Raw genomic sequence first — 12,899 nt, 5'->3', positions numbered from 1 at the left:
TACTTAAATGGCCTTGTTTAAACACTGCTGTTGCAAAGGTGGCTGCTTCTAGCCAGCGTGGGTTTCTGTAGATCCTGCAAGCACAGCTGATCTACCCTGCCCTGGTACTGGTTTATGAAAATCATGCCAGCGTCGCTAATGTTTCATCAGGAACATGGCAGCGTCTGTATGTATGTATGCAGGGGTTGCCTGCAGCTACGATGGGTCATGTCCACGTGGGTTTTGTTAATGTCGGGCTGGCAAAGATGGTGTAAAGACTTGTGCAAATCTTTCACCACTGAACAGGTGCTCGCAGTGTCTCTTCAGCATCTGAGTGTGTTGGTGTGAGGGAGGGATTGCGGCACCAGGATTTTACCACTAAAATAGTGACCCTTCCAGGGAGGGGCCTATTTCTAAATTGCACATAAACGTTATGTAGTAGACTTGTCAAAGAGAATTCTAAGTCCAGTATTGGGGGACAACCTCCAGATCTTAATCCAATTTATAGTAAACTAAATTTGGCACCCATAAATTATAATACTGGATCTTTCCCTTAGTTGACTATGATGGGAGAGAATATGAATGTGTTTTGTATTTAAAATGTGAGTTGGCACTATCCGTGATTAATGGAAAGTGGGTCACATGCCAGTTTAGACTGGCTTAATACACATGGTGCCTGTTTCTTGGAATATTGAAAACTGTGTTAGGCTAGGGTATAATTTAAATGTGAATTTTCACCAGTTTATGTAGAATGGCCTCTTAAGCCCATTTCACTTTTATATTGGTTAAGAAATGTATGGGTTTGTGTTGCTAACATAATTTGACTACATAATTTGTGGCTTGAATCTTCAGTGCTAAGTGCAGAAATGCAGTAACTAGGGTTTTTGCAGCAAAGAATCCTGTGGCACCTTATAGACCAACAGACGTTTTGGAGCATGAGCTTTCGTGGGTGAATATATCTGACGAAGTGGGTATTCACCCATGAAAGCTCATGCTCCAAAACGTCTGTTGGTCTATAAGGTGCCACAGGATTCTTTGCTGCTTTTACAGATCCGGACTAACACGGTTACCCCTCTAATACTTGACACCATGCTAGGGTTTTTGCTTAGTCTAAAAATTGTTACCAAGATTGTTAAATCTGATCCCACTGGGAAAGGTCCCAGATCTTCTCAGTATTTCTCTGTAAGCTATTGCTTTAGTTGCCACAAAGATGTTATGTGACTGCAAATGGGTGGGGAAGTGGTCTGTGTGATCAGGAAATGAAGGGAAGCCGCTCATGAGGAAACCCAAGATGTGGCCCACCCTGTGAAAACTTGAGAACTGCTTGTATGAAAACCAGTTGTGTGCATCCTTTGTGTGGCTGCTTAAGGTAGGTTTTGTTTTGTTTTTTAGGCAAGTAAGCTCAGCAAAAATCTTTCTTGCTTCAAAACAATGTCTTGTCTTGTAACTTGTTTCTGAAGGTTTGTACTTGCTGAGTCCTTCTCCCCACATGGATGAACTTGGCTTTTAATTATATCCCTTCTGAAGTTTCACAGTGGGAGGATATTGTGTTGGTAGTTTAGTGGTTTGAGAGATATGGTGAGTGGAAGGTGGGAGGGGGGAGAGAGACTTTTTAACAGAAAACTTGGATCTCTTTGTGTAAAGTATTTCATGTAACAACAGAGTTGTGCTTTTTGCCTCCTAAACCTCAAGTCTTTCAAGTGTCTCCACAGTGTAGCAGAAGTTTACACATGGTTGTAGCTAGCAGAGTCTCACTGTTATGGGGCTTTAATATTTGGGAAAGCAGCTGTTACTTCTGAAGAAAAGTTCAGGTGACACATCTTTTTCCCTAACACACCCAAGTCAGTAGTTGGGTCACAGCTTCAGTGCTTTTGTGCAGGGCTGTAGAAAACTTTAATCACTCTTCTTTACTAGGGATCTCTACACCAGAGCAACCCATAGACAGTTTCAGTCGAGTAGCACTGCTGATGCAATGCATAACTGGATTTCATCACTACTGGATGAACTAGATAAGATTGCAGTGTAGAGGGCCGGATAACTAGTGCCCCTCTCACCAGAATCCACTCTGAAATGTGTAAACATCCCCTGCCCCAAATCAAACCAGCAAGTGAAGGGCTAGTGGCCAGGTATCATAATGTAATGCAACCACCAATGAGGAAGCTTTTAAATGTTAGCCACTGCTCAAACACAGTAGCTAATTTTAAAAGATGTCTCTGCATCAGAGAGTATTTTACACCCTTTACTTACATAACAAGAAGTGTCAAAGGTGAGTTATTCAAGCAAAACACTGGGAAGTAGCAGGCCACCCAGTATTATAAACATCCTTTATTGCTAATGCAAGATCTAAAAAGGTGTTATATGTAACTCTTAGCTGGAAGAGACCCACCCTTCTGCTAGTACAAAACATAAGTAGTTTGATATTTAACTGATAAAAGGCTGGAAACTGCTGTGTTTAATCTCCACCTCTTCTGTCTGACAGGCATTGACATTCTGAAGCTAGTAGCAGCCCAGGTTGGAAGCCAGTGGAAAGATATCTACCAATTTCTGAGCAATGCAAGTGACCATGAGATGGCGGCTTTCTCCAGTGGGTACACGGCAGACCATGAAAGGGCCTATGCCGCCTTACAGCACTGGACCATCCGAGGCCCTGAAGCCAGTCTCGCTCAGCTCATCAGCGCGCTGCGGCAACACAGACGTAATGATGTCGTGGAGAAGATCAGAGGCCTGATGGAAGACACAGCCCAGGTAAAGTGTGTGTTGATTGCAGAGGCAGCTTGTTTTATTTTTTTCATTACAGTCTTCGTCACAGAAATATGCATTAGTCTATCCTTCCAAGGCCAGGTCTACACGACAGACCTATGTCGGTGTAAGTACATCGCTCAGGGATGTGAAAAATACACACCTCTGTGCAATGCAGTTATACTGACCTAACCCCCTGTGTAGACTGGAGGGCTTCTCCTGCCAACATAGCTACTGCTTCTCAGGGAGGTGGGTTAACTGCACCAATGGGAGAAGTGCTCTCATCAGCGAAGTAGCGTCTTCACTATAGCACTGTACATGAAAACAAGTCTCAACCTGCAGGCTTGGTATCATTCATTTCTTTATTTCAAAGCATCTTGTGAGCTCTAGAACTGGTATACAGCGGAATCCCAGGGTTCTGGTCCGCTGCCATGGACATCTTGCCAATTACTTCCGTGTGAATTTGTTTAGGTTCCAGGTTAACTGAAGGTTAATATCCGCTAGGGCAGCTTCCAGTAGTACAGCCTTTCTGTGGGGGCCCTAAACTGCAAAGGGGCTTATGTTCAGGCTCCAGCCCGGCACGGTTGAGCTTTGCTGGAGCAGAGTTCTCGTGCAGCTTTTCTCATGAGGAGCGGTACTTGTCTTTATGAACTCATACCTGAACCCTTGCTAGGGCGGTGCTTGGGGGTGAGGGGAAGATCTCCTTAGACTTTCACTGTCAGCATTTCTCTTTCCTGTGGTGCTGCCTGCTATTACTGTTTTGTATGTCATTCAGATTGCCTCATGGTTAAATAGCTCTTAAAACTATTTCAGGATTTTGCATGTGGAGGTGCCAGCCCTCACATTAAAGGTAAACTGCAAACAGTATGCATACCTTTATGGTATGTATTAAGAGCTACCCTTGCTGGAGCAGCCTCAAAATTGGGTGCTCCCTGATGTTTGAGTGCTTGATCTTGCAACCATGTATTGTGTTACTGGGTCTTTCACACTTCGTAGTAATGACTTTGTGCTTAGGCTTTAAGTTAATTTTCAAGAGAGATACTTGGGTGTATAGAGCTTCCTAGTTGTAACCCTACCAGAGTCATTTGTGCATGGAACACAGCTTCTTGTTCCATGTTTAAATAATGAATAGCTTCGTCTTGCAGTGTTCAGTGCAACAGCTTCTATTCTAATATAATCTAAATAGCCCAAGTATAGAACTGCCTGTCTGGTCTTCATGCTGTTCTCCAAGAATTATTGCATCCAAGCTTTAAAACCCTAAATGCAAACATAAGACATAATTAAATGTGAAATCAAGTCCTGACATACTTTAAATGTATATATTTTTTCTCTGTGGTATGCATGCATGAAATTTCTGTTGCATTTGTAGCATATCAAACTGACTTTCCATGTCTCCTTGAGTATGTAGTAAACTGTTTTTTGTCTGATTACATTTTGACATTGAATATCTATGATAAATCCTGAATTAGGAGATCAGATAAAATGACATTTTGGTTTGGATTTGTCATCAGTATCCAATTAGAAAAATTAAGATTGCCCAAGAACAGAGAGTCAGTGTTGGAGGACTTGTTGAGGCATCACAGTCAGTAATTTAATTAAAACCACTGGGTACTGTACATCATTTTTTCTCCTGTCCTAAATTCTTATCTTCACTGTTATGAAATAATTCTCAGGGACTAGGTTTTTATAGCCTGGCAAGACAATACATTGAGAGGTAAATATCCTGAATAACTACTTGATGCTTGCTTGCATCAAAGATACGTCCATATCAGGTTTGATCATCACATTTCCTGTAAGAGGACTTGTAAAAGCAAGCAGGGAATAGATACATTAGTACACTACAGGCTTGGTTCAGTTGTAATCTCCACTGCCTACAGTTACAACCATGTGTGTAAGGTTTTTCTGTGTCAGACCCTCCTCTCTGTTGGGTTTAATGAGCAACAGTGGCCCCAGTTCAGCAACGCACATGTGCTGAATTCCAAAAACTGGACCTTGGTGAGGAAATGGATTTCTGCAAAACCCATTCCAATGCAGAGAGCACATGCTTGCACTGTATAGGGCTGTCTCACTTTGAGGTCGAGAAATAGAGACACTTGTTGCTTAGGAGCACTGCAAAATCTTTCATGGGAGGAATATTTTAAAAAGTCGCCTAAAAGTTTTGTCTCAACTAGGATTTAAAGGTGTCTGGAATCTGTCAGAAAACTAGAACATCACAAGAGACAACACTGAGCGCCAAGCGATTAAGGGGCAGAAATTTGTAGATAGCAAAAAAACAGCTTTAGATGGACCCTTGGTGAACTCTAGTGCCTGCTAATGCCCATAATGGAGAGGATGGCTTCTGTTAAGTGGTCCAAATGGGCTCTTTCCCTTTTAAAACATGAAAGCTCACAATATTTGTTATCTGAGACCTCCAGCAAGACTAGACTGGACGTTCCTTGTATTTCAAAGATTTAAAAGAGAATTCTTAAGACCACACACACACAGAACAACACTAACTCACCTGTATATATCTCCTAAAAGTAAAAAAGCAATGGAGTACAAATGCAATTTTAAACATTGCAATTCTTCTTTTAAAAACTAATTCATGAGCATCTCAGCGAAGGAAACTTAGAAGGTCTGTATCATTGGGAACTCTTCAGTAGCCTTAGGCCAGGTCTATACTTGAAACATTTGCTGGTACAGTAATATTGGTTAAGGATATGACTCTTCTGATATTTGTATACTGGTAAAAGCCCTAGCATAGACCCAGTTATGCCAACAGAAATATGCTTTTCCTGGTATAGCAAACTCTCCTAGTGTAGACTAGGCCATAATACCGTCTTTCAGAAAGCACTGCCAAAGTGACCTCTTTACTGTAAGAACATGACAGACTGAGAGCTTGTTCTCAGAAACTGACGTTATGGGGAATGGGCACTATTTGAACACAAGTGAGAATTGCTGCTCCTGAGCTGTTTATAACCAGATTGTGTTCATCTCTGGAGTGTGGTGCTAGTTCAGTGTCTTACTCAGGGCTTTTGTATAGTGGGATGGTATCCAATTGGATAATGTAGAAACTTTTTTTTTTTTTTCTGACTCATTTTGGGCAGGTGGCTGGGCTCTTTAGAATTTAGAGATTTACTAAAAATAGTGCAGGAATAAATCTTGCAGAATCCTAGGCAATAATTATTCACTGGTAGGAAATAGGAACTGGTGGGATTTGTGATCTGAATTTTAGAAGCATGGATGTCAGGGTAATGTGGATGTAGTGATGGGTGGAGTGGAGGCCTCCAAGCACAACTCTCACTGGTAACCTCCAGACTAGGGTAATTTGGCACCCCAAGAGTTGCTCACGATATTTGCCTTGATCTTTCTCTCATCCCTATTCAGTGTTTGGAATCACACTGACTTTATTTAGCATATGCAGACCAGTCAGGCCAAGCCTCCGCATTCTTATCAATGATGTTCAAGGTGTGAAGACCTCCAGGAAGTTGTCATTTTGTTATCTGAGCTCTCAACAGTATGTGTCATGGTTTGTGGCTGCCCACATTCATATAGTGGCCTGTCTGCAGAACAAATTCCATATCCAGTACGAAACCGATTCAAAAGGCTCCATTGCCTTTACGGTAAATCAAATCCAGGTTGACTTTGAGTGGGGTCTGAGACAAGATAATTATTTGTCATTTTCTCTGCGGACCATGAAACTCTCACCACAAGTCCTCTGCCCCAGTGGTTCTCGCATGAGTACCTCTGGGGGGTACAGAGGTCTTCCCAGGATACATCAGCTCATCTAGATGTTTGCCAATTTTACCACTGGCTGCCATATGTAAATAGATACACTATTTGAAAGGGCACAAAAATCCTGTCTGTTGTACTTGTTAGGACATAGCCGTTGTCACATACCTGCTAAATAAATTGTTTAGTGTTTCTGAGAATGCAGAGCTCATGGAGAACACGGAAGCAGAAACACCCAGGGATGTTAACTGTGAGATGGAATCTGGTTTTACTTAAAAGCTAGGAACATTTTCTACCTTTTAAAAGAGATTGTGTGAATAGAATGCTGTTCAGTGGAGCACACAGGAGGCATATAAATAGGGAGTGGGGCAGGCTAGATAAAAGGGCCTTTTAAACCAGTGGTTCTCAACCAGGGGTACATGTATCCCTGTGGGTACACAGGGGTCTTCCAGCAGTTACTAGTTTTACTACAGGCTATATAAAAAGCACAAGCTAAGTCAGTACAAACTAAAATACAATAACTTGTTTATGCTCTATATGCTATACACTGAAATGTAAGTAGAATTTATATTCCAATCAATTTATAATTATATGGTAACAATGAGAAACTCAGCGATTTTTCAGTAATTGTTTGTCTAACACTTTTGCATTTTTATGTCTGATGTTGTAAGCAAGTCGTTCTAAAGTGAGGAGGTGAAACTTGGGGTACACACCACAAATCAGATTCCTGAAAGGGGTACAGCAGTCTGGAAAGGTTGAGAACCACTGCTCTACCATAAATCCCTCATCTGGTAAACTTCTCCACAGAGAGCAATGTGAGGGCAGATGACCATGTGGTGGATTAAACACGTTTTTAATTAACAGTAGATGTGGCATATCATGCAATTTCACGCATAATACTGTGTGCTTAATCTTCCAGAACAAGTGTTTGAAAGTAAACAAGAATCCTCACCTTTTTACAGATGGTGAGGCTTTAAAAGCCTTAGTTTCCATTGTCTGCTAATTTTGGACACTTGAGACAGGAGTGTTTACAGTGCTGAGCTCCCTTCAGCTCCCAATCTGGAGAAATTGTAGCTGCTAAGCACCTTTAAAAATCAAGCTGTTTGTACTTCAGTTTCCAAATCTAAAATCACCTGATAACTTAAAGGATCCAGGCTGAGACATCCACAGCTGTCCAAGAGATTTGGGTGCCCACTTCTTGTAAATGGGAATTGGGCATCTGATTCTCACACGTGGCTTCAAAAATCTAAGCTCCAGGCCTTAACATTCTGGCCATTATTATTTCTATTTTGGAGGCATCCAAATGTGCCAGATGGGCTCAGAGCTCTGTTGTTCTACGCGCTGCACAAACACGCAGGAAGACATAGCCCCTGCCTTCAGTAACGTGCAAACTGACTAGACCACACTTTGCCTTTACAGGATGTCATAGGTGGGATCCTGCTTGTTCTGCTCCCATCAGAGGTACCAACTTTCTACTGTGCTGGGGAGTGCTTGACTCCTGGCTCTGCCCCAGGGCCCGCCCCATTCCTCCCCCCGATCACACCCACCCTCACTCTTTCCAGCACCTCCCACATGCTGCAGAACAGCTGATGGTGGAAGGTACTGGGAATGGGGAGGGGAAGGGTGCCAGTGGGTTCTCAGCACCCACCATTTTTTCCAGTGAGTGCTCTAGCCCTTAAGCACCCATGGAGTTGGAGCCTATCACTCCCACATGTAACCTCAATAGGATTACACATGCCCAGTGAGTGGGACTTGGCCTAAAGCTAAGTGGATTTGGTAATAGAAAGACATACACTTCTTTGCATGCATTTCATCTTAAAAAGTGGATAGCAAAGCCTTGCTTCCCTGCCTAGTCATCTGCATATGCCTCTTTGTGGTAGGGAAAGGATGTATTCCAGAAACTAGCCTGCTTGTTGCCTGGGAAACAATGCAGCTTGATAAGGACTGTGGAAATGCCTCCAGTCAGCCTGTTGGTGGAAGATAGCAGGGCTGACAGCACTGTTTCTTCGCATAGCTATTGTACCTCGGAAAGAATGGAAATGGCATAGGGGCTAGAAAGGAGTTTAACAGGGAACAGAATACTGTGAAAATCCCAAGGAATATACTTAACAAGCTTGTCATATATCAAAACAGTATTCAAGCTAAAATCTCCAAGCAACAGCTCTGAAAGATATTCCTTTTTAAAAAGTGCTGTGTTCTGTTTCTCCAAACATCATATGGCATCTGGAGGCTGGCAATCTACCCTCAAGCCTCTAACGATCACTTTCTAGCAGTGGCATTGGTTTGCTTTCCTGGAAAGTAGTGAAATTAGGTCACTAATCTCTTCAGCAAGCTGCATGAGGCTTGCCTACAGGAGTTCAGTCAGCGCTGCTCTAATGGTTCATTTAAAAAACAATTCGGCTGGTGCAGCTGCCTCTGTGGACACTTTTTTTATTTCAGTTTATCTTAAACAGATTGCTAATCAGCTTCTTCCAACAGCCCCCTATTGTGACTCTAGGCACCCTTGTATTCACAGGCTACATACTACTGCAATGATATTTTGCACAAAATATGCCTCGTGAGGTGTCATAAGAGAGCCTATAACATTAGAATAATGTAAAGTGCTTGTGTTAGCCTTATATATGAAGTTCTTAATCTCTGTATGATGTTACTAAAACATGTTTAAGACAGCTTGGCCTAGGTAGAGGTGATAAACAGGTCTCCCCTAGACAAAGGAATGTGGGTTTGCCTCAGTTTACACACTAGCAGTATACAAAGCCATCGAGCTAAACCAGTGGGTGGTGGTATGTTCCTGAATTCAAGAGACAGAAAATTAACAAGGCTCCTGCACCCCAAAGAGAGACAGGAGACTGAGTCCCCAGGAAGCCTTCCTGACATGTAAGACACAGAAATCCGTTTGGGGTATTTAAGAAACAGAGAAACTCCATCTTTATCCTTTACTTTAGGAGACAAAGAAAACAGTCTATTTAATCTCTTTGATGCATCCTGACTGGTAGGAGGCTGAAAAGGAGACTAGATGAAAGAAACTTTCTTGAACAAAGACTGCACCCTAATAAGTTTTAGGCTTTTAGACATAAGAACGGCCATACTGGGTAAGACCAACGGTCCATCTAGCCCAGTATGCTGTCTTTCAACAGTGGCCAATGTAAGGTGCCCCAAAGGGAATGAACAGAACAGGTTATCAAGTGATCCATCCCCCGTCACCCATTCCCCGCTTCTGGCAAACAGAGGCTAGGGACACAATCCATGCCCATCCTGGCTAATAGCCATTAATGGACCTATCCTCCATGAACTTATGTAGTTCTTTTTTGAACCCTGTTATAGTCTTGGACTTCACAACATCCTCTAGCAAGAGGTTCCACAGGTTGACTGTGCGTTGTTTGAAGAAATACTTCCTTTTATTTGTTTTAAACCTGCTGCCCATTAATTTTATTGGGTGACCCCTAGTTCTTTTGTTATGAGAAGTAGTAAATTACATTTCCTTGTTTACTTTCTTCACACCAGTCATGATTTTATAGACCTCAATCATATCTCCCCTTAGCCGTCTCTTTTCCAAGCTGAAAAGTCCCAGTCTTATTAATCTCCCCTCACACGGAAGCCATTCCATACCCCTAAAAATGTTTGTTTGCCCTTTTCTGAACCTTTTCCAATTCCAATATCTCTCTTTTGAGGTTGGGCAACAACATCTGCACACACTATTCAAGATGTGGGCGTACCATGGATTTATATAGAGGCAACATGATATTTTCTGTCCTATTTTCTATCCCTTTCTTAATTATTCCCAGCCTTGTGTTTGCTTTTTTGACTGCCGCTGCACATTGAGTGGATGTTTTCAGAGAACTATCCTCAATGACTCCAAAATCTTTCTTGAGTGGTAACAGCTAATTTAGACCCCATCATTTTATATCTATAGTTAGGATTGTGCATTACTTTGCATTTATCAACATTAAATTATTTGCCATTTTGTTGCACAGTCACGAGTTTTGAGGGATCCTTTTGTAGCTCTTCCCAATCTGCCTGGGTCTTAACTATCTGTAGTAATTTTGTATCATCTGCAAATTTTGCTACTCATGTCAGCTGAGGCCCATGCTACTTGTTATCCTAGGTGCAGTTGTTTTAAAGGGGTGGCTAGTGCAGGGGAATTCAGTGTATCAATCTAAAGGTATTCCTGAATCTTCCCAGTATTAGGGCTCTAGATTCTGTTGCTGACTCGGCACTTGACATGCTATGTGACATTCAGTTTTTCTGCAGCTTTCCCCACCTGGGGGATGGTGAAGGAAAAGAGGATGTGAAAGTTCCATATGAAACAGTATTGCAAATAGCCTATAGCTGTTCCGAGATTCAGTTCTGTTACTTCCTGTTGTCAGAGCTCAAAACCCTTTGGTCTGAATCTTTTCAGCAGCTCTTTTCAAACGTAGCCTAAATCTTTTGCTGTTTCAGACTCCTGGTTCATGAATGATTTACTTAATTTCCCTTTTTAGCAAAACAGAACTGGGAACTTCTGTAAGGGAGTTTACAGCTAAATTCCTCACTTGCAACCCCCCTTCGAGATGGGAAGGAATTAAACAGTACACAGATGTCAGTCTGTGTAGTGCGGGGGTTCTCAAACTGGAGGTCGGGACCCCTCAGGGGATTGCGAGGTTATTACATGGGAGATCACGAGCTGTCAGCCTCCACCCCAAACCCCGCTTTGCCTCTAGCATTTATAATGATGTTAAATATATAAAAAAGTGTTTTTAATTTATAAGGCGGGTCGTACACAGAGGTTTGCAATGTGAAAGGGGTCACCGGTTAAACAAGTTTTAGGGCCCCAGGTGTAGTGAGTTGAGTATCTGAATTGCAAAGGCAGCCAATTAAATAAGAAGGGTACATGAAAACATATTTTTCCCTGAATTTCAGGAATGCAGTTTTTGACCATCCATTGTACCCAAGTGGAGTGTAAAGAGACCTAAATTTAGATTAAGGCGGCTCTTTAGGGGAAACTTGCATCAAACTAGATGAGATATGGGTGTGTGTGGTTATGGCTGACTATCAGTTGGGGTTTGGGGAGTCTGTTGGTGATCTGTCTGAACACGGGTATACCTTCTAGTGAATTATTAGGGGTGGGAGTTCAAGACCTTGAAGGACTTAGTATGAACTGAGGGAGAACATGCACTGTGGGTGTGACAGTGCTGTTCTCTAAACTTGTTAGGGAAATGTAGTTAGAGCCTAGATTTCGAACTAATCCTCCTCTGGATCTACACTGGTTAGTGCGGTTGATGCCTGTAGTGCCCGTGTAGTTTTCTTTTACAAAATCTTTGGCAAGTTCAAGGCTATTAGGATACAACCAGTATTGTACCAGCTGCTCTGATTTGATTCTGTTTGTAATGTAGACAAACCCCAAGATTTTGACCTGTACTATGACAAACCCTAATCTGGTAATAGAACCATGGTGTGTCTAGTCTACACTAGCGACAAAGTATCGGAACAAACACTCTTAATCATGGCTGGCGCTCCGTTAAACTTAATACCATTAAAACTGAGTCCTGCATGCACACTTCAGGAAGACATCTCCCAATAAACATCATTATTGATGTTAACAATGTTCTTGGCATTCTGCAGGGCACAAATACAACCCTGGCCCCAAAGAGCTTAACCTTTCAACAGTAGCCACCCAGACTGAATGCACTCAGAAATCAGAGGTGGGGAAAATATGGATTTTTTTAAGTGGCTTTTTTTTGAGGGAAGGGGGTGTTGAGCTGGAGAACTAAAAGCGAGGGTGTTTGGCATTGCGCACACAATTTCTGTCATCTTTCAGACTCTTTATGTGCAGGAGAGATGTGAAGATTTTGTAGGAGTCTTCCTGGTGCTTGTAATTTCTTTCAAAATGGCCAGTCTCTTAACTTCGAGCCAGAAAACTTATGGAAGTGTATTAAGAGTGAGAAGCTAATTGTCTGTCTTTCAGTAGACACAGCAGAACTCTCTCTCTCTCTCTCTTTCAGCTGGCTGACCAGTTAATGGTAGCAGTTAACTGACTTTAAATTAAAAAGACCTTTCAGAAATAAAATATCTTCCCTTAATGAACGTGCATATATAAAACTATCTTGGAGGGGTGATGTGAAATTCCCCTATTGATAAAAATGAGCTTGGAGTGCTGAAGAGGGTTGGGAAGAGAATCACAATTTAAATGTCTTCCTCCTTTGAAATTCTGTACAGGAACTTAATCTGGTGTATACTCCCACCCCCTACACCCCAAACAGTGATCAAAACTGCCAAGCTGTGGACATTAAGTGACCCCACCTAACTTCCTCCACCGGTGCAGATAATCTGGAAACTTTAATTTAGAGGGCTGATTGTAAAACAGCCAATCTGGTGCCAGTTGAATATGCTCACAATTTATTGGGGTGCATCTTCCTCGTGTGTGCATGGAGGGCTTATTAGCTTTAATGAGAGTTAAGTGCTTTGAGAGATTATTCATTGCAGTCTCGCCG

The 12,899-nt window shown here is 42.1% G+C and overlaps 1 protein-coding gene across 1 annotated transcript in view; it reads left to right on the top strand.

Annotated features, from left to right (window-relative positions):
• Positions 1-12,899, top strand: part of TNFRSF21 (TNF receptor superfamily member 21) — a 61,463-nt gene that overhangs the window by 37,274 nt on the left and 11,290 nt on the right. Inside the window, exon 4 of the mRNA XM_030555302.1 lies at positions 2,459-2,724. Within this exon, the coding sequence (XP_030411162.1) occupies positions 2,459-2,724 (266 nt within the window). The remainder of the gene's footprint in view (positions 1-2,458; positions 2,725-12,899) is intronic.

Source organism: Gopherus evgoodei, chromosome 3 (assembly GCF_007399415.2).
Source record: "Gopherus evgoodei ecotype Sinaloan lineage chromosome 3, rGopEvg1_v1.p, whole genome shotgun sequence".
NCBI lineage: Eukaryota > Metazoa > Chordata > Testudines > Testudinidae > Gopherus > Gopherus evgoodei.
This window is presented reverse-complemented; position numbering and strand designations above follow the sequence as displayed.